This window comes from Gouania willdenowi, chromosome 6 (assembly GCF_900634775.1).
Source record: "Gouania willdenowi chromosome 6, fGouWil2.1, whole genome shotgun sequence".
Taxonomy (NCBI): domain Eukaryota; kingdom Metazoa; phylum Chordata; class Actinopteri; order Blenniiformes; family Gobiesocidae; genus Gouania; species Gouania willdenowi.
This window is the reverse complement of record NC_041049.1, coordinates 69,731,165-69,752,510: the sequence shown is the minus strand read 5'-3', so window position 1 is coordinate 69,752,510 and position 21,346 is coordinate 69,731,165. Positions and strand designations below refer to the sequence as shown.

General features: G+C 36.1%; 1 protein-coding gene across 1 annotated transcript; it reads right to left on the bottom strand.

The window, feature by feature from the left end:
- Positions 1-584: 584 nt before the first annotated feature.
- On the bottom strand, positions 585-20,227 carry hmg20a (high mobility group 20A). Its single transcript, XM_028451411.1, has 9 exons — positions 19,963-20,227; positions 13,303-13,373; positions 13,000-13,209; positions 10,457-10,589; positions 9,294-9,331; positions 6,676-6,751; positions 6,232-6,447; positions 1,901-2,033; positions 585-1,073 (listed from the first exon to the last, which is right to left on the bottom strand). Exons 2-9 carry the CDS (start codon positions 13,366-13,368, stop codon positions 1,070-1,072), a joined length of 876 nt encoding a protein of 291 aa, XP_028307212.1. The 5' UTR covers positions 13,369-13,373; positions 19,963-20,227; the 3' UTR covers positions 585-1,069.
- Between the last annotated feature and the right edge of the window lie 1,119 nt (positions 20,228-21,346).

Sequence of the window (21,346 nt, the reverse complement as noted above, 5' to 3'; positions counted from 1 at the left end):
GTGAGACCGATGTGGGGTGTCGATGAAGAAATGCACCTGGGCTACTGAGGCATGCCCTGAAATCTTATTTGACGACACTGCAAGATATTGTGCCCTGGCAGGACACAGTGATTAGGAGAGGGTTTTTTTTAATAAAATACAAATGGCACAGCACACAACTACAAAACTAAGAAACAAGCAAGTAAATAAAATAAGCAATGAAAGAAACACGCATCATGTTACAAACAGAATACACAACCACTATTTAGGAGTTCTTTGGATGTGTTTTGAGTGCCCCTAAAAGTATCCTGTGCTTTTAAAACTGCACCTCAGGAATCTGCAATGAATCACCAAAATGGCTGAGGACCGCACGTGACGAGTTTTAAGATCCTGGAGGTGCACGACCAGGCGACGCGACAGCACCTGTCAAGCATAAACCAGGCTTCACACTTCCTAAATTGATGCACAGTGGTGGTATCATCATGCTGTTAAGTAGTTTTCTGTAGTAAACATAAAAATGACAGTGTTTAGTGGAAGAAAAAACATTAACACGGTCACCATTTACCTTCAACTAATCTATAAAGCCAGTGAATTAAATACTGTGCTCACATGTTGTGAATACATTTATTAAAACCACAGAAAAACATTAATTTACAAAAAGAAAAACAAGGCTAGTGTTCTTCGACAGGGCGTTACAAAAAAAAGAACAACATATTTGATATGGCAAATACAAATCGACAAACAACAGATAGATACTGTGTGGAAGTGTTGCTGTGGACGATGGCAAAGACAGAACAGAAGATATCATGACTCCCTATGAACACGTCGTAGACTCCTATGAACACTTCATCAAACAAACTACAGCTATTTCCAAACAGGAACAAATGAACATAATAATAATAATAATAATAATAATAATAATAACAATATGAGCCGCTACATTATCTTTATTTTTATCACCGTGGTGTTGAAAAGACGTTTACCATTCAGCTGAAATGCGATATCGGTGAGAAGACTTGTGAGGAGGAAGGCGTGGCCTGGGGGAAAGCCCTAAAGTCGGAATCCATCACATCGGCTGAACCTGGTCCATTTATCTGAACAGGACAACAGACGACAGGGTTGGGGTCAATTCTAATTTTAACTGCTTGATTGGTAATGAAATACAATTATGATGTAATTATAATTGTAAACCTACTAATAAAAAAAATAAAAACATTGCTGTTGTAATCATAACTGAATTGTAATTGACTTCATATAATTGACTTTTAATTTGTAATTGCAATGAAAATTCTATAAAAATGATCATTTACATTATAATTAAACCAAAACATGGGGAACCATGTTACAGTTCTATGGCTTACACATATGTAATAAACAATTAATAAAATAGGTTTTATATTAAGTTCTCCTGTTAGTTCTCTTGAGGATCATTTTATTGCTTTTAAAATAATTTGAAATCTAGGGGTATACTGACAGAAAAAAAGACTCCAAACGCCCACACATAAAATATTAAAACCAATATTTTCATTGATTAGGAAGTCTAATAAGGTAACCAATAGATGAGAAACAAATGAGATGATTCATTATATTTTTAGTGTATTTTACAGCTGATTTAGGGCATGGGTCAAACTGAGGATGCTAACAGAAAGCTAACACAAGAGGAAGGTTATATTTAATAAGGTTATTTATTAAAGGTTCAGTAATTGTGATTAATTGTAATTGAACTTCAGTAATTTAGAACACAATTGTAACTGACTTACTGGGGAAAAATAATCATTTTAATTTTGATTGTAATTGTAATTGGGAAAAATGCTGGCCAACGTAATCGTAATTGAACATGGATAATTGAAGACGTAATTGTAATTATAAAATGTAACTGACCCCTAGCTGAGACACACTGTGCACTAGAAGCAACCCGTACCTGTCCAAACGGTTCACCACGTCTCTCACAGTGTTGATGAGATTCTCGTTTTCCTGTGGGTTACTGACGATGAGGCTGTGGAGCTTTTTCATGTAGGAGTCGATGGTTTCCAGTGTGGGAGTTTCTCCACTGCCTGTGGGACAACCAACACACAACAACATGTCACCCTACTTTTTATGTCATTTAGCAGCTTTTTACGTTATTTAGCAGCTTTTTACGTCATTTAGCTGCTTTTTACGTCATTTAGCATCTTTTTACGTCATTTAGCAGCTTTTTTAGTCATTCAGCAGCTTTTTGCGTCATTTAGCTGCTTTATACATCATTTAGCATCTTTTTACGTCATTTAGCATCTTTTTACATCATGTAGCAGCTTTTTACGTCATTTAGCAGCTTTTTACGTCATTTAGCAGTTCCAACTCGGCGGTTTGGGAGTAGACAATGAAGCAGAGAAGAGGAGCTCTCCTAAGGGTCCTTAACTCTTCCTTAAACAGTGAGAAGAGGCTCAGAAAAGGTTGGGAAACACTGCAATAACCATACAATATTTTTTGGAAAGGACAAAAAAACCAAAAAATTGCGGTTAGAAAAATAACAATGCTGTTAATTGACTTTAACTCTGGGCATAAATACATACTTACTCTGGGTTTTTCAACTCAATCAGAATATAAACAAAAAAATACAAACCATAACAACCATGGCTCGATATCAATAATAAAATATAAAACCAATAATAATAATGTTTATTCTACTGTGTGTAATGCAGCGCCGTAAACATGAACATTTTTTAATACTGCAACGAGTTAGTTAATTTTTTACTATTTACAGCATTAGATCTTTGAGAATCTCTTCATATTCAAGTAAAATTGTTACCGTTAATAAAATATCTTTAAGCAAATAGAAAACCAAATTGCAAATCAAATCAATTTGAGAAATCTAGGAAAATATGCAAAAATTCAAATAATTAGTTTGAAAAGTTCAATCATATTTGTTGAGTCGATAAAACTGTATAATTTCTCACACACAAGTTTAATATTATGTATTATCCATGTATTGATAAATCTGCAACATTCAAAGACCTTTAGTTTTCCAGTCTGCAGGACTTATTTTTATTAAAACAAACTAAAACAGTAGGACAGATATTAGTGAGATGAGATTATAACATTACACAAGACAAAAAAAATTGGATTAGAAGCTTTATTTTAATATGACTGGTTCAGGTTCAGATTCAGGCTTTTGTGTGTTTTTGTTTTCATTGTGTATATGTTCCCGTCATTTCTGTCAATGTTCTTTTTGGGAGTAATTTTGTGAATTTGTGTTGTTTTGTGCGTGTTGAGTCACTTAATGCAATGTTTGTTGTTGTCTTTGATGTAATTTAGACTATTTTTAATGTTGTTAAGTGTATTTTTGATGTCCTTTTGTGAGACTAAAAAAAGTGGATTAGAAGCTTTACTTTAATCTGCAGGCCCAGGGCAGTTCCTGGGTTTGCGGTAGCAGTTTTTTGCACATATACTGGTATACGATGCACTGGCACGCCTTGGGATGTGGGATAAAACTCATACTGGGCTTAACTTTAGACACGTTAATCCCAAATACCTGCTTTAGGTACTACCACTCACTCATTCCCCCTGTCCACAGCCACCACCATTATAGCTAAGCGTCACACTTGTCACTATACTGGTCACTTTACTGGCTTGATTACACAACATAATAAGCACAATATATTCTACAACGTCACATCTCACCCTCACTGTAAAACAATCTATTCTCCCCACCCTTTCTATTTCCTACCTTGAGTCTCTCCTCCCTGCTCCCTTTCCCCTCCCCCTCCCTCTCCACTTAGGTGTAACACTGCTCTCCCTTTTTATATCCTCCCTATAATAAAAGATTTCTTACCCTTCCTTAGGGAGGGCTGGTGATGGTCACAATTAAGCAATTAAATAAATCAATGTATTTTATTGCAATAACAAAACATGCATTGCTGTCTCATAATGATTGCACTTCCTGTGGTGTTGACCTTTGACAGCATGTGCAGACAAGATAAAAAAAAAGAAGCTTTACTTTAATATGATTGGCTCAGGTTCTGATTCAGCTTTGCTGTTTATAAGTCATTGCTCTCTTCAAAAGTAAAACTAGCAGCGATCTCAGTGACAGCCAGATCTACATTCAATATGCAATCATCTTTTATAGTAAACCACAGATGAAATAATTCCATAAATGATACATTAGCCTTTGCATTAGCAGAGTGGGAGATGGGAGTTTGTTGTAGTTGTGTGAGAATATTGCAACAGAAAAGCTGAGTATGATTGAGTATCAGGTAGGAGCAGAGATTATGTTTAAATACAGCGCAGCAATGAACACAGTATTCCCAGGCGTCTGAACATGAATTATTTTTAAAGAACAGTGAGAGGTCGGAGCTCAGATGATGATCAAAGCCCGCAGAGCCTCGAGCTCAAAGCTACAGAAACACGACGACTTTGCTGTAGCAGCAATTTTTCAGCTCAGCTTCACAAACGGAGATTATATTGCAGCAGCCGCTGATATTTAAAGCTTTTATCACTTCATGATGTACAGCAGAGAAGAGCAACTTCTATCACAGAAAGGGCCACAAAACATGTGACTGTATGATTCGAACATTAACATTTATGTTGCCATTTAGAATACAAACCAATTTGATTTTATTACAGGAAAGAACATTGGATTATGTTTATATTGTGTAAATGTTCTTGTCATTTTTGTATTTTTTTGTTTGTTTTTTCTGTCATTTTTGTATTTTTTGTTTGTTTTTTCTGTGATTATTGTGTTTTTTGTGTAATTTAATCTAATTTGTTGTCATTTTGTGTGTTTTTGGTGTAATTTTGTCTTTTTTTTTGTCGTTGTAGATGTAGATTCTTTGTTTCCTTTTGTGTATTTTTCTGCAACGTCTGTTTTGGGAGCAACTTTGTGTGTTTAATTTGGGGGCTCTCTATGAAGGACACACTGTATATATGCGACACAATGATTCTGCATCCCTGAGATGAGCAACCTTTAGCACAGGAAGAGACACAAACCATGTGACTATCTGATCCGAGGGCCACAACATTAACATTTACGTCAGTATTTGAATTAAAAAAACAATCTGATTTTAATACAGGGAAAAACTTTATATTTGAGATTACTTTTGTTGTGTTTTCATTGTGTGTGTATGTTCTAGTCATTTTTGTTAATATTCTTTTTGTTTTGTGTGTTTTTGGAGTCATTTTTGTGTCTGTGTGACAATTAATTTTTTCTATTTTTTTCCTCTGTCATTTTGGACTATTTTTGTTGTTTTGTGTGTTTTTAGTGTAAGTTTGTCTATTTATATTGTCGTCATGTGGATTTTTGGTGTCCTTTTGTGGATTTTTCAGCATAATTGAGCAACTTTGTGTGTACAGGGATTAGTATGAGACCCAAAAATAACAATTGTACTTTCTATGAAATACACACTGTATATATGATATCTAAGGATTCTGCATTCCTTTACATTTAATTACCATATAATGCCAAGATATTTTTTAGCATGGTGTAGCTCATTTAAAAAAAAAAAAAAAAAAGTAAAGCAATTAAACAAATATAGTTTTGATATCATTTCCTTGGAAAAAAAATACATGTAATTTGTTTTACTAAAAAACAAAAAAAAAAAAAAAAAAAAAGCTGTAATCTGTTATGTTTGTTTTACTTTAAAAAAAGTTCCACTCTTTGAGCTTAGCGACTAAAACGGGACCTGTCATAAAAATGTTGTACAGTATATAAATATTTTTCCCACATCAGATATTTTCAACAACTCCAGACCTAACCATAGATATAACGTTTTCAAAATATTTCTGTATTTATTTTATGCTTTTATGCCCTTTCTGTCATTAAAAGAGAGAAAAACAAAATATGCATGTCTAAAACATATTTTCCCTGTATTTTGAAGGTAGAGGCTTAGATTTATTAGGTATTTTTTGGAAATCCACTTTTATATGTAAGGATAACAGTATATTCAAAATATGTGGTTATAATGGGAGGCAATGGGACCAAATCGGTCCCAAACTCAAAGAGTGTCGATACATTTTAGATCTTCTGTTCTATAAAGGTTGCAATAAAAATGATCATGGAATTATGAACATGGCAATAAAACAAAATTCCTGTCCAAAGTTCATACAATTAGGCTTTAAACTGAATGAGATATTGAGAGTTTAAAACTCTGAATAAGCAGAAGGAACAGAAGTTGCCCGGAGGGTTAAACTAAATGAATTAAACTAAAGTGTAACTGTAAAATAAGACTTTATTGACTAAGATGTGGGTCAATCCTATGAGAGATGAGTGTGTGTGACCTGGTAGAGGTAGAGAGGAGAAGCTGGAGGTGAGCGCCTGCCGCAGGGTCTCCAGGTGCTGGTGCAGGAGCCCGTTGCGGCCCCTCTCCTGCATCACGTCGCCCTCCAGTCGCTCCACGGCGCCGCGCATGCTCTCCACGTGCTTCTGCAGCGCCGCGTTACGCTCCTCGTACTCCATGTTGGTCTTGCGTAGCTGCCGCATCTCGGCTTCACGAGCTGTTAAAAAACAAACCAAAACAGCAAAGGAGGAAAACTCAGCTGTGGCTGGAGCTCTGGGGAAGCGTCATTGCGGTCGGCCATGTTATAAATTTTATATTCGCTAACAGTTCAGATGAAAGAGGAGCTATTTTAAGACAGTAGCGCACTTTGAAGCACAGTTCTCCTGACGCGATAGGAGAAAAACTTGAGAAATAGACAGATTTAGGTTGAAAAATGTCTTCTTACCTTTGCTGTGGTTGAGAAACTCCTCAGTGAAGATGGGAATGTCAAACACAGTTCTGTCCTTTCCTTCTGCATCTTTCTGTGAACACACAGTGAAGGAGAATAGGATTCAAACTAAATTAGTTGTACATTTGGCAACGCAACCAAACAGAGAAGTAATTAATTTCAGACCTGGCAGCAAAAGAAAGTCAGCAAAACAGTTTAAGAAATGAGGAGACGAGAGCAATTTCTTCACAGACGCTTTGCAGCATCAAAGGCGATGTAGCACACGACCAAGCTTTCAGTTCCTTCGCTTTGACAACGCTTCACCCTTCATTGTGTCTCAGATGCAGAATCCTAGTGTTCATACAAACCAAGTCTGCATAAAGACTTGCAGAGTAAACTGTTTTATTATTGCAGGAAGCACAAAGTCTGTACTAGACTTAGCTTAGCATTAACATTAGCTAGCTAGCATTAGACAGCCTTAGCATTAACTTTAACTAGTATTAGCATTAACCTAGCATTACCATTTACATTTTCTAGCATTAGAATTAGCTAACACTAGCTAGCATTAACTAATATTAGCATTAACCTAATAATAGCATTAGCTAGCATTAACCTAGCAATAACCTAGCAATGGCATTAGCTAGCATTTGCCTGGCATTATCATTAGCCTAACCTAGGGTTAGCATTAACATTAACATTATCTAGCAAACATTAGCATTAAATAACCTGAGCATGATCTTTACCTAGAATTAGCATTAACATTTATTTTTGCTAGTATTAAAATTGGCTAGCACTAACTGATATTAGCATTAACATTAACCTAATATTAGCATTAGCTAGCATTAACCTAGCATTATCATTAATGTAGCAATAGCAATAACTTACATTTGCCTAACATTAACATTAGCCTAGCCTAGATTTAGAATTAATATTAACATCAACTAGCTAGCATTAGCATTAGATAATCTTAACATTAACCTAACATTATAATTAGCTAGTACTAGCTAGCATTAGCTAATATTAACATTAGCCTAGCATTAGCATTGACCTAATGCTAGCATGAGCTAGCATTAACGTGACATTGTCATTAACCTGGCATCATCATTAGCCTAGCATCACAAATCCTAAAACATTCCCATCAAAATGAATGGGAAAATTTTTCAACAAAACATTTAAAAACAAAAATTGATAACAGTTACAGTTACAAATCACAAAAGTACAAGCACCCCTGTACTGAAGTTTTGACACATTTTGATTTCTTATTGTCAAACGCTGAAGGAGTAGAAACACAAAAATTCTGTGACGGAAGAAAAAAACACTGATAACAATAGAGAGGACGTCTCCTACATCCTCACTAATTATTACACTACATACACTTGATGCCATATATTTGGTAGCTTAAATCTGAGAGCAGACCATCCTGATTTCATGGTTCTTCAAAGGGTCAGAGACCAAAAATATATATTTTTAGTTCTAAGCTTTCTGTTTCTGATTGAGCTTCTTCACACAAATACTATCAACGACCTTCTTTCCTTTCTCTTTGAGTCTGTGCCAGTTTGAGCCTCACACTCCCTGTAACACCAACAAGGACTCCTCCAAGTACAGAGGAGTAACAGCTCTACTTTGAGCTCCTCCTCAGTTCATGTCAAACATTTGAAACAGAAGCTTGTTTAGTGGCTTTTATTTTACTCTTCCTTTTGGTCATTTTCTGACAATAAATGACTGTGTTTAATGTTGGAGATATCACAATACGTTTTTCTTCATACAAACATATTAAAGCTGTTGGAAACAAAACTATTTCATACACAAATGATTTGCTTGGAAAAAAGACATAAAATGTTAAGTCTGTTTTGATCTCCACTGTAAACATTCTTAATGTCATTGTTGAAAATGCTTAGTGCATTGCATTGTGGGATGTGAAGTCTTATAAACAGATGCATAAGTGTTTTTCCTTTATTCCTACTGTGATTTCTAGTGTTTCTTCAGTAAAACACTTCTATGCATCCCTCTCCAGGACTCCACATCCCACAATGCAATGTGCAAAACTTTTCTAAGAATGTCAATAAACATTGGAGATGAAAACTAACTTTCCAGCAGCAATTTTAACCTTTTACGTCTTTTTTCCAAGTAAATGATCTTTGATTTATTGAGGCTTCCACTGTGTCTAGCTTTAACTTGGAACAAACTTTTTTTTTTTTTTTAATATATTTAGTTCAGTTTCTTGCTTTTGAACAACTTGAATCAATGATCCGTTTCAATACTGTTTTTTTAAAGGTATTTTTTTATGGTAAATATACTGTATTTACTGCCGTAAAGTTGAGGATGCAGCCACATTAGTCCAGTGAAAGATGTGCAGATAGAAACTCATCAGAATACAACTGAATCTCTCTTAATCTAAATAGGAGTAGCAGCCCGCCTACCTGTACATTCTGATTGGCCGAGTGGTTTGAAGGGCAACCTCATCAGCCAATAGAGTGCAGCCTATGTGAGGGGGTGGTTTATTTATGGAATATTGTAAATCTCTTTGAAAGTGGCTAATATAGCAATGCACTCTTTCCCCAGAAAAAAAACAGTAATTGAACTTAAAAACCACTTCTTAACGCGCGACTGTGTTGGGACAGGAAACAGGAACTGACCTCGTGAAGAGCCTGATTGGTCACCTGATGTCCAACATCTGGTGAGGAAAAAAAGAAAAAAATAATGTGGATTTAGATTTTCTCTACTAAGATAAATCAAGTGAAATAAGGTGGAACACACATTAATATCCAATGACATCCCTCCCACTTTGAAGCAAATGAAACAGGAAGTGCTAAACTAGCAGTTGAAAATATGCTAATCAGCTAATCAGGGTTGGGTTCAATTATAATTGTAATTGCGTAATTGATAATTAATCACAATTATAATTATCCATCTATCCATTTTCAGACCCACTTATTCCCATTTATCAGGGTCGCGGGGGTCTGTCGGTGCCAATCTCCGGCTCTCATTGGGTGCACAATTATAATTATAATAATTATAATTATATTGATTATAATTATAATAATTATAATTGTAAGTTTAAAAATCTGTTGCTCTTGTAAATGTAATGAAATTGTAATTGAGTTTAGATAATTCACTTTGTAATTGCCCTGAAAATTCTCTCAAAATTGTCAAATATAATCTAATACAAAACTGGGGAACCATGTTACACTTCTATGTACAGTTCTACACATATGTAGTTAACGATTATTAAAATATGTTTCATATCAAGCTTTTCCACATTTTACCATTTAAAAAAAATGAAATCTAGGGGGATAGTGACACAAACAGGGCTTAGACGCCCACACCAAAAACATTAAAATCTATATTTTCATTAATTATGAAGTCGAACAAGGTAACCAATAGATATGAAATAAATTAGGTGATAGATATTTGTTTTTAGTGTATTTTACAGCTGATTTAGAACCTGTTATTATAAGAGATGCTAACAGAAAGCTAACACAAGAGGAAGGTTAATTTTTATTATGTTATTTATTTCAGACTCTGTAATTGTGATTAATTGTAATTGAACTTAATAATTGAGAATGTACGGTATTTGTAATTGACTTTCTGAGGATAAAAAACAATTGTAATTTCATTGTAATTCCAAAAATTGTTGGTAACTTTAATCGCGATTGAATTGTAATTGAACATGGGTAATTGAAAACGTAATTTTAACTGAAAAATGTAATTGATCCCAACCCTGCAGCTAATGGTTCTGTTATAAAGGGACAGATTTAATGATCATGGCACTTCTAAATGATGATGAGCTTCTCCTCACCTCCCCTGTGCCTCTTTCCTTTCTGTTTCTCCTGAACCTTTCTGGTGAAGTGTTTGTATGCTTCTGTTTTCTGGTACTTCTCCAGCTCTCGCATGTAGCGCTCTTTGTCACGCTCCGCCTCATCCAGGTACCTCTGCATCGTTGAGAGACAATGGTCACATTAAGAGAGAAAAAACATCTACTAACACAGATGTTATGACACCAATTAATACTTAGTAAAAATGAATACAAATAAAGACTCAGTGGGTGTAATTCTGTTTCCCATTGAGAGTTAATAGACACTTGTGAGCCTTTACACCATTTAGCCATCACATTCCATCTTTTAATTCTGAACTTAGACTTCTATTTATAGTTTTGATGCTCTGTAAGTTTTTGAAAGCCGACGACACTATGAAACATCACAGCAAAGTGTCTATTTTAACCTGGACATTCATAAGCAGCAAAACTGTTTTACTCACAGCATCAGGGGCGTCAAACTCATTCTAGTTCAGGGGCCAAATACGGAGCAGTTTGATCTCAAGTGGGCCACAGATTTTGTGCAAGAAAACAAGTAATTTCAATATTGTTGAGCCATAGTTTGCATTTCTATGTATACATTAAATACCAAAGAAGAAGTAAGAAACCAACAATATCCAAGCAATAATTGACAGATATCAGTCTCAACAGGGTTTTCACTTTACATTTTGTGTGACCAATTTCTATTTAATTAAGGGAATAATTTGAGGAAAATTGAAGGATTTTGTAAGAATTTAGTTTTTTCCACATATTTAACATTAAAAATAACTGGAATCATGTGATATACGCACCAGGAAAACTGTGAGCACCTGCAAATATTGTTGAGTTTCATTTACACCATTATTCACGTTTTCTCTGTCATTTTTACTTTCTCCTGCGGACCGAAGTAGATGCTCCAAAGGGCCGGATTTGGCCCCAGCGCCATGAATTCTGACCCTTAAGACTTCATAATCTTGTCTCTGTATCATGTTTAAAAGCATGTGAGCCTGTAAATCATAAAAAACTCGCTTTGTCCTTGTAATGTCTGCCTACATGTGATTGTGACGCCGTCTCCAACAAACAGCTTTTTAATCTGTTGTCTGTTATGAGAACTGGTGATGTAGGAAACAAACTGAAAAGTTGTCAAATATTGGCAGCTCAGTGTGTTTAGAAACATGTTAACGCTGCACTGAATGGGAACGCTTTTGTTCCTCGTGCTTTTATGAACTAGGAATTTTATTTAATTTTTTTATACGAATGTCTGCTGTTTTCAGAGGCAGATATTTGGCAATGTTGCATAAATGATGTTCCATCCTGTAACTGTTACCTCCTGAGGGGCATCAATGATGAATGAGCAACAATCTGAGGTTTTAACTTCACACAGACAGATCCTAAAGGGGTTAAAGCTGGACATACACTGTACAATTTTTGGCCCATTTTAAGCCGATTTTTCCTTTTTGCCTTTTACGAGAAGCATTAACACCTCACAACCAGTTCCCGATCAGCAATCGTATGATCGAAATCCTGGTCGCCCCTCATGAGGGTATCACTGCTGAAGCAGTGCCACGGACCGGCTTACCTCAAACTCTCTCACTGCGCTTGACTGAACACACGTCACCGCCTTTTCTTCTTTGAAGGTTCTGGGCAGAGAATGGCACAAATTGCCAAGGCAGCGCGTTTCTTTTTGCTTAGCATTGCAAGCGTCTATTCGTCTTTTTCTTCCATTTTAATGGTGACGCTTCATCTTTGGGCGTACGGTGTGAGCAGTCTGGTCAGATAGCCATATAGTGTGAGAACATACTGTAAATCATGAGCTGCAATCGTTCAGACTCGGCAATTGAGTCTCACAATTTGAGCTGGAACCGAGTACAATTGAAAAAAAATCACACAGTGTCTGGCCGCATTAAAACGCTCTAGGATTAGTTTGGTCTGATAGTCCTCCTCGTTTGGGTGGTATGAACACGCAAACAAAGTCTAGAGCGGATCAAACAGGTGAATCCTAGAGAGATTGTTTCTGTTGGTGTTAGAGCATTTCCAATCAGAGTCTAGAGTGATTAAGAGCGGTGTGAACACAACCGCTCTCCGAACGGATCAAACACAGGACATATCGGTGATGACGTAGAGTGCATGACATATTGTGTGACAGGAGAGCGGGCGATGGCGCAAAACAGGGTTTTAAAAATCACAAAAGCACGGCAACTTGTTGCTGCGCCATCGTTGAATGTTGAGAAACAACAAAACAGAGGAGGCAAAAGGTTCTGCGCACTCTTAAGCGCTCGCTTTGACCCATTGTTGAGAGCTACTTCTTCAGAGAAGCCTCTACTCCAGTAAAGTGGTCAGCTCATGCAACTGCACCAGAGGCTGTTTGGAGCGGATCAGAAGTTGTGTTCTGAATGCAATCCAAGCCAAACCAAGATGAGGAAATTATTACCTGTCCTCCAACTATTCGAACGAAATCCATGACTAAACCGTTGTGAAAGCATCCTTATTTTACCATTAGGTGTTTATTTGGAAGCTGTTTTTGAGGTTAGACCCCACCTCCCACCTACCTGTTTCTCCTCTGGGGGCAGCTTGCTCCACTCATTGCCCAGCATTCTGGTGATCTCAGGAAAGGGCACGTCGGGCCGCTCCGCTCGAAGCTGCTCCCGTCTATCGTTCATGAATCGGACGTAACCTGTAAGGGGGGCTTTGGGGGCATTGCTGTCCTTCATCGCCTTCTTCCTCTTCCTCCCCTTGGTCCAGTTGCCACGTCTGGGTTTCTGTACAAACACCAGGAGTTTGACACATTGGTGGGATGTAAAAAGTGGAGTTTTAGAAGGAAGAATATTGAGATATGTTGTTGGACATCGAACCTCGTCTCCATTTCTCTGGTTGTTGTTGTCGGTGTTGGTAGCAGGAGAGCCCGTCTGCTCTTCCATTCTCCCTGCAAATGCACAGAAATGCTGTAAGACAGACATGGGCAACTGGTGGCCCGGGGGCCACATGTGGTCCTTGCATCCCTCAAAGCAAATCAGATACACATGTTTGTGGCCCCCGCTATGATAGAGTTGCCCATCACTGCTGTAAGAGCTCATATCAATTAGGGCTGCATAAATCAAATTTTAATCATATCACGAATTTGGTTGGCACGATTATATTAACCTGATCGTCGGCAATATTTACATTTAAAGTCCGCGCACCACGAGTGTTTGTGTGTGCGTGTACGAGTGTTTGTGTGTCTGCGTGCACGAGTGTTTGTGTGTGTGCACGTGCAACAAATGTTTGTGTGTGACGCGTGCACTACGAGTGCACTCGTAGTGTTTTTGTGTGCCCGCTCACCACGAGTGTTTGTGTGTGTGTGTGCAAGAGTGTTTGTGAGTGGGCGCACGAGTGATTGTGTGTTTGTGCATTTGTGTGTGACAGAAACTTGTATTTCAGTTTAATCAGCTTAAGCAGGGTTTAAATGTGCTTTATAGATAATCTGTGTTTTGAAAGAAATCTGATTCATCGATTAATTTATTGACCGATTAATATGACCAAAAAAAATGGTTAGTTGCAGCTCTAATTTGCGCTTCATTGCATGATCAGGATGAACTTCACTCCCTCTGTGCTTTCTGGTCCCTGGTAGATTCTGTCAGACCAGGAAACAACCATTAAACTTTCCCTCCAATCTCCTCCCAGCCCCCTCTGGGTCATCAAGTCCTGTTTCCACCATAGAAAAATGCATCAGTGCAATCAAATACTCCTGAGTCAGTGGATGAAAAAAACACCTCTCCAACTAATCTCAGGTGCTGTTATGTAGCAGAGTAACCGCACAGCAACAAGCTTTGCTGATTAGAAGCTAAGTTTACAATCATAACGTCCAAACTTTCAGAACATGGAGATATTTAAAGAGAAGTGGAAATAATGAGGTTTACAAGAGCAGTTGTAGAGAAATAAACCAGGCTGCCATAAAAGCTCTTACCATTGGGATTTGGTTAAATTTACCCAACTGCAAACAATCGCAGTAATCACGGCATTCTTTTCAAACCTAATGTTTGATAAGTGCTCGTGAGGGTAGAATTTCACTCACCCTGTCCAGCATTTATAAAAACAGCTGAGCCCTAAATAAAATGGCTAGGATAAAACTACATAACACACAGACAGAGGTGGAATTGGAACAATAATTTACGATGAATTGGACGCAGATGGGCACAGGAAGATACAAAGTCAGTTATAATGTACATTATTAGAAGAACAATGGGTCAGATCTGTGTTTATACCCAGGATTGTTGGAAGCCATGCTTAATTCTTGGCCCATAATTACCAGTAGAAATACATTTACTACAAATGTCAACTTGTTTTTCAATGCAGTCCAATGAGTTCTAATCCCCTTATTAGAGTTGGGTTATTGCTGCAAGTAATTTTGAAGTCAAAATGTAAGTGTAAGTAAAGTGACAAAAAAAATAGTAACAAATGGCAAAAAATGGTCCAAAAAGTGACAGAAATGTGGCAAGAAAAAAGTGAAAATTGACTGTAATGGGCCAAAAGCAGTCAAAAGGGGCAAAAAAAGAGGAAACAGGTGGTAAGTAATGGCAAAAGGTAGCTTAAATGATCAAAATGTGGCAAACAATAGTGAAAAAAGGCAAACATTTGGAGCCAAAAGAGGCAAAATGTAGGAAAAAACAGAAACAAGTGTTAATTATTGGGCAAAAGGTAGCTTATTTGGATGAAAAGTGGTGAAAAATAGTTAAAGAATCGACAAAAATAGTATAAAAATGTCAACAAAAAAATGGACAAAAATTTGGAAAAAGGGATATTTATAACAATAGTATTTCCCTCACCTGGTATCCCTAACTTTTGATTCCACCTTCTGCCAACAAAACGTTTGTAAATCAATGAATCATACAGGCAGGAAATGAATCATACAATGAAAAATAATGACATTTGAACAGTTTTACGTGAGGTGAGGAGTTTGTCCACGCTGAACCTTGCTGTGTGTTACCGCTTCTCAAACGTGCACTTTTGGCTAAAGCTGCACAATTATTTAAATTTTAATCATGATTACGATTTCGTCCGCCACAATTAAATTAACCTGATGGTCTGTGAGTTTGACATTTAAAATGAGAGCTCTGCTGCATATCTAACCAGGCACTCTCTCAACTGCAGTAGTCAGCCAACCACCAGGGGGCGAACACATGATTAAGGCTTCATTAAACTTTTTATTTTTTTTACTCATTTTTATCATGGAAAAGCAACATGTTGACATGCTCTGGTGGCTGTGTGAGCTTGTTGTCCTGTGTGTGTCGGCACGAACAACCTGTGTGACTCAGCAACAAGTTGACATGATAATATTCCTTTAACTTGACATGGAAGTGAACGCTGAGTGGAGAAAAGTGGAGAGTTTTAGGGTTTTTCTGAGGTGGGGGAGGGCGCTCATGTTGCACGTATCAACACACCCCCATGAGTTGAATGAGAAAAGTATTAGTTAGTAAATGAATTAATTAACCCAGCATACATTCAAAAAAGAAAACGTTGACAGACTGGTGTTTTTTTTTTGCTTAAAATGTGTAGGTTTAAGCCTAATGTTCTTAACTTTTCCTTATAAACTGCAACTGTTTTCACGGCGTTACACTCTGAGACTGTAACAGTGTATTAATTATACAGTTAGTCAATAGTAAATTTGGTTCATCTTGGGTCAATTTTATAGTTTTTATTATTATTCTTGTTTAAAACTTCTTTTGCATTCTAAACTGTTTACATGTTGTTTGTTTAAAAAGTAGTTCAATAAAAATACAAATGTTTTTCCTAACAGGATGAGTAATTGTGATTACAATATTGATCCAAACAATCGTGATTATCAATTTGGCCATAATCGTGCAGCCCTACTTTTGACCCAGAAGAACTGAGGTGATTTTGCTTTCTTGATAATAAAGAGCTTCATAACTTAGATGCTCAAAGCCTAAAGATGATTTGGTAAAGTTAGATGATGCTCTACGATTATAGACTTCCTGATATTTGCCTTTTTTTCATTTTGTTTTTTCTTGCATTTATCATAATGATTTCCTCCTAAACTAGAGTTTCTCCATTATGTGTTACACACACTGGGTGGTAGATTTTTTTAGCCGATATCCTACATTTGACCAGATTAGTAAGTAAGTAAGTAAGTAAGTAAGTAATATTTATTTATATAGCACCTTTTACAGACAGGAGTCACAAAGTGCTTCACAATACATACAGTGCATACAATACAATTACAGATGTTAAATGTTTTTACTGCTGATTTTAATCTTCTTATTGATTTTTTTTTTTTAACTGTTACATGTTTTTTGTTGCACTTTTTAATCATGTAAAGCACACTGGACTACCTTGTGCATGAAATGCACTATATAAATAAATGTGTCTTGCCTTACATCACTTTAAGCTTGGTCTTCTGTCTGCGTTTTCCAGCGGGCCAACCATATAACGAGTCAGCAGAATAACTATCTTTGTTAATTCCATTACAGAAAATGGATGATCTCTGTAATTAGATCTGGAGTGGGGGTGGGGGGGAGACATTGTTATTGATAATGGCTATTGGCCAAAAATCTACTGTCGTGCATCTCTAGTAAAATAAGAAAAATACTTTAACTTACATTCTATAAAACGTGTCATATTTATTATTGACAATTAATTTTAAACCAATTAAGATACTTGCAGCCTTTCCTACTTAAAACAATTGCTAAATGATATTATATATCTGTTAATTATATGGAAGGAATGGCAGATATCAATAATTAATTTTAAAGCTAATATCTGCAGATTTTCTGTGTTTTAGTCATGTGATGGACAGATAATGGGGCTCCCATGTGCCCCGTTAGTGTGCAGCGATAGGCATTAGTGCACTGTGACCATGAACATTAGACGTATGATCCATCTATCCCCATGTATCATCATCTTCTTTAGAATAGAACCCATGCGTGTGACAGAAACAGTGTATTTAGTGAATGCTAATGTGAAAAATAGGCGCTATGTGTTTCATGAGTCAAAGGGTGGGGGGGTCTCTTTTCCATAGGTTCTCATTAAAAAGACAAAGGTTATGCTAAAGTGCCCCCTGCTGGACCACAACACATACTGCACTAATCAAATCAATGCAAATCCACTCTATTATTATATTATATAATCACTTGACCATCCATATTCTAGTATTGCTTAAACTCATGACCTGTGATAATAAAACATGAGGAAACATGTGATATCTTATGGCCTGATTGTACAGAATTTTGTTTTCTGATAATAAAAAAAAAACTTTACATTATCTCAGCAATATGAAAATGTCAGAATATATGGATATATTAGTCAATCCATTTTAAGCTAATTGACTAGTAGTGCCCACTGTCAGCTTAGGGCTGCACAATTAATCAAATTTGAATTGTGTTCATGATTGTATATGGAGGTAGATTTGTGTCTTTATTATTCAATCAAAAATAAATATTTTCAATAAAAAAAAAAAAGGTGTTCGAATGCAAAAAAAAAAAAAAAAAAGAATTTGAGACCCAAACAATTGCATTTGAATACTTTTTTCTCTTTGATTGAAGTCATGTTTTTTGTCTTTGGGTCATTTTATGGGTAGTACATTTGTGTCAAAAAAGAAACAATTTTTAAATGCAATTATTTGGGTCTCAAATATTTTTTTCCCTTTGATTGAAAATAACTTTTTTATTAATTGAAGTGATTTTTATTTTTTTTTTATTGAAAATGTTTTCTTGATTGAATAATAAAGACACAAATCTATCTCCATAATTTTGGTTGCCACAATTAAATCAACCTGATCAGCAGTAATATTTACACTTATTTATTTATTCAGTTTATTTCCGACATGGTTGCATTGACAGAAGTTTTCTTTTTCTCTCTTTTTTTTTTTTGTACATGCCGAAAAAGGAGACGAGAGAAGCAGTTTGTTTATCCGAGTCCCGTCCCCTATTTTGAACACAGACAATTTACATCAGAGCTCGTCTCTCTGGTCAAACATTCTTTGGTTCTGAACACAATTTCATTTGTTTTTTTTAAACATAAATAAAATCATTCAAATACTAAAATCAAGTTTGTTCACTTTTGAACAAAACAAAACACTTGTTGCACGTGATGAGTCTTTGCTTTAGGTCTTCATCATCAAACCCAAAGTGTTCCCTTATCAGAGAATTTGACTTGACACTTGTTTACCAGCGTTTTTGTTGCGTTTCTCCTGCCATGTTTCAGAGAAACAACTTTCCTCGTGTTAGCCTGCAGGCTATCTTTGGCTTTGAGAAGGGCGGGGCAGAGGGGAGGAGCTTCCAATGTGCATGGATTAAACAACTCAAAGTTAGTATTAATAACATGTATGTGCCAAGCTTTATTATTTGTAGATGTCCGAAATAGTGGGTTTGCTTTATTTAGCGAATAAAACCTATGTAAAAAACAACATAAAGATATGTATAGATATATTTCAGTAACATTTTTTCTAGATTATGTTATTTTTGTAATCGTTGGGCGTAATAATTGAAATCGTAATCGAATTTCGATTAATTGAGCAGCCCTAGCACACACACACACACAAACACTCGTGCCGCGCGTGCACTGCACACACAAACACTTGTGGGCGGCACATACAAACATTCTTGCACACACGCAAAAACTTATGCGTGCACGCACAAACACAAATACTGATGCGCGTACACATAAACAATCGTGCACATACACACAAACACTTGTACGAACAAACACTCGTGCTATATGACATTTTTTTTTCAGTTTTCCTGAGTTGATGAGATAAGTTTTTATAGGAAATATTTTTCAGTGTTTCCCCTTGTAAAATGATCTCATCAATTAATTGCAGAAAAACTGAAATAAATGTCCTATAAAAACTTCTCAACAACTCAAAAACCATGTTGAAAAATATTTCCTATAAAAACAAAAAATTAAGGCCAATTTTTTATTTAATTATATATAATTCAACTCAGATAAATATTTCCTTTGAAAATAAAAAGGGGGCAATATTTTTTATTTACTTATTTTATCTCAACAACTCAGAAAAACAGAAAAAATTTTCTCATAAAATTAAAGTGAACATTTTTTTTTAAATGTAATTATTTTTTATCTCATCAATTAAGAAAAAAACAAACTTTTTTTCTTCTTCAGTGAATGCAATACGCTTCCGTGTGTACCCGGGTCAACGCTTTGGAAAATAATGGAACTCATATACAAAAAATAAAGTCTTTAAGATGAAGATACAAACAACAAATTGCAATTTATTTAAATAACAGACTTGGCAACGAAATCCACTAAAAATAGCAGTAAATTATTTACCCTATGAACAGAAAATGTCTGTAACCTGTGGTTAAAAGAAGCACCGTTGACTGTAGAGAACAGGCAAAGCTAATTTGAATGCTAACAGCTAGCTGTGACATCAACACTGTTAGCACTCGGTTAGCTTCCAAAAAGCGACATAGCGTTCATTTTCACTGTCTGTTACGTCATCTTAACGCTATGTTGAACAACATTCTGGACATATTAGATTCAGTGCGGTGGGATTTTACCTTATCTTAGGAAATCCGTGAATGCAGCAGCTGTCCAAATTATTTTCCTCATCAAAACAATACGGTGACTACGGTATAGACATATGTACATAGATCAGCTGCACCCGCCAACGACACCAGTTTCTGCAAACATAGAAAACAGTTCCATGTGTCTTCAATGTGCTCAGTAAAAATATAGGTAATACATAGCAATTATTGGATTAAAAAAGTATAACAATCACTTAAAACTGTAATACTTTAGGACATGCTTATCTATAGTGTATAAATCTATGTAATTCGTCACTTCAAGTCTTTTTCGTTCTTTCAATCTAAAACGTTAGATCAGCATTTTCTGAACGTTGCTGCCATCTACATTTTACTTTACAGTACTACATCAAAAGCACTTCTCACTACAGACCAGAAAATACAGCCTAAAAAAAGATAAATTAATGTTTATTTTACCAAAAGATTAAAAATAAAACGGAGATGTCAGTTGTTTGAATCATGTTGATAAGGAAATAAAAATGAATGAAACTATTTATTTTCAAAAAGAAAATGTTACAATGTGTGAAGTAGTAGAAATATGTTTTGTCAGAGTATTAAGTTTTCTTTGTTAAGTGTTGTATATATATATATAGTTTACATATACTGTGCAAAAAGACACATACCACTTTTTTCTCACTGTCTGAAGGTAAATCAGACTAAACCTCTCCTGTTTCAGGTCAGTAATAATTACCAAAAATTATTTCATTTTGTCTTTTCATTTTGAGACATGTCCAGTGGTCTGATGAAGCTAAAGTAGAGCTGTTTGGCCATAACGACCATCTTTACATTTGGAGGAAAAAGGGGCAAGCTTGTAGACCTCAGAACACTATACCAACTGTAAAGCACGGAGGTGGCAGCATCATGTTGTGGGGCTGTTTTGTCGCAGCAGGAACTGGAGCTCTTCATGAAAGAGACGGCATCATGAAGAAAGAACATTACGTGGGAATATTAAGGCAACATCTCAAGACATCAGCCAGGAAGCTAAAACTTGGGCGTAAATGTGTCTTCCAAATGGACAATGACCCTAAGCATACTGCCAACATCGTTAAAAAGTGTCTTGAGGACAACAAAGTCAATGTCTTGAAGTGGCCATCACAAAGCCCTGGTCTGAATCCCATCAAAAGTTTGTGGGCATATCTGAAAAGGCGTGTGCGAGCGGGCGACTGACAAACCTGACTCAGTTTCACCAGTTCTGTTAGGAGGAATGGGCCAGAATTCCATCACAGTTCTGTGAGAAGCCTGTGAAACGATACCAAAACCTTTGACCCAAGTCATGCAGTTCAAAGGCAATGCTACTAAATACTAAGGAAATTTGTTCACTTTTGAACTTGAAGACAGTAATAAAACATTATCCAAGAAA

Coding starts and splice junctions, on each gene's coding strand:
- hmg20a (XM_028451411.1), bottom strand. CDS start 13,368: ATGGAAGAGCAGACGGGCTCTCCTGCTACCAACACCGACAACAACAAC. Junction 6,752..9,293: donor CCAATCAGGCTCTTCACGAG/GTCAGTTCCTGT, acceptor GTGTGTTCACAG/AAAGATGCAGAAGGAAAGGA. Junction 6,448..6,675: donor GTTTCTCAACCACAGCAAAG/GTAAGAAGACAT, acceptor GTTTTTTAACAG/CTCGTGAAGCCGAGATGCGG.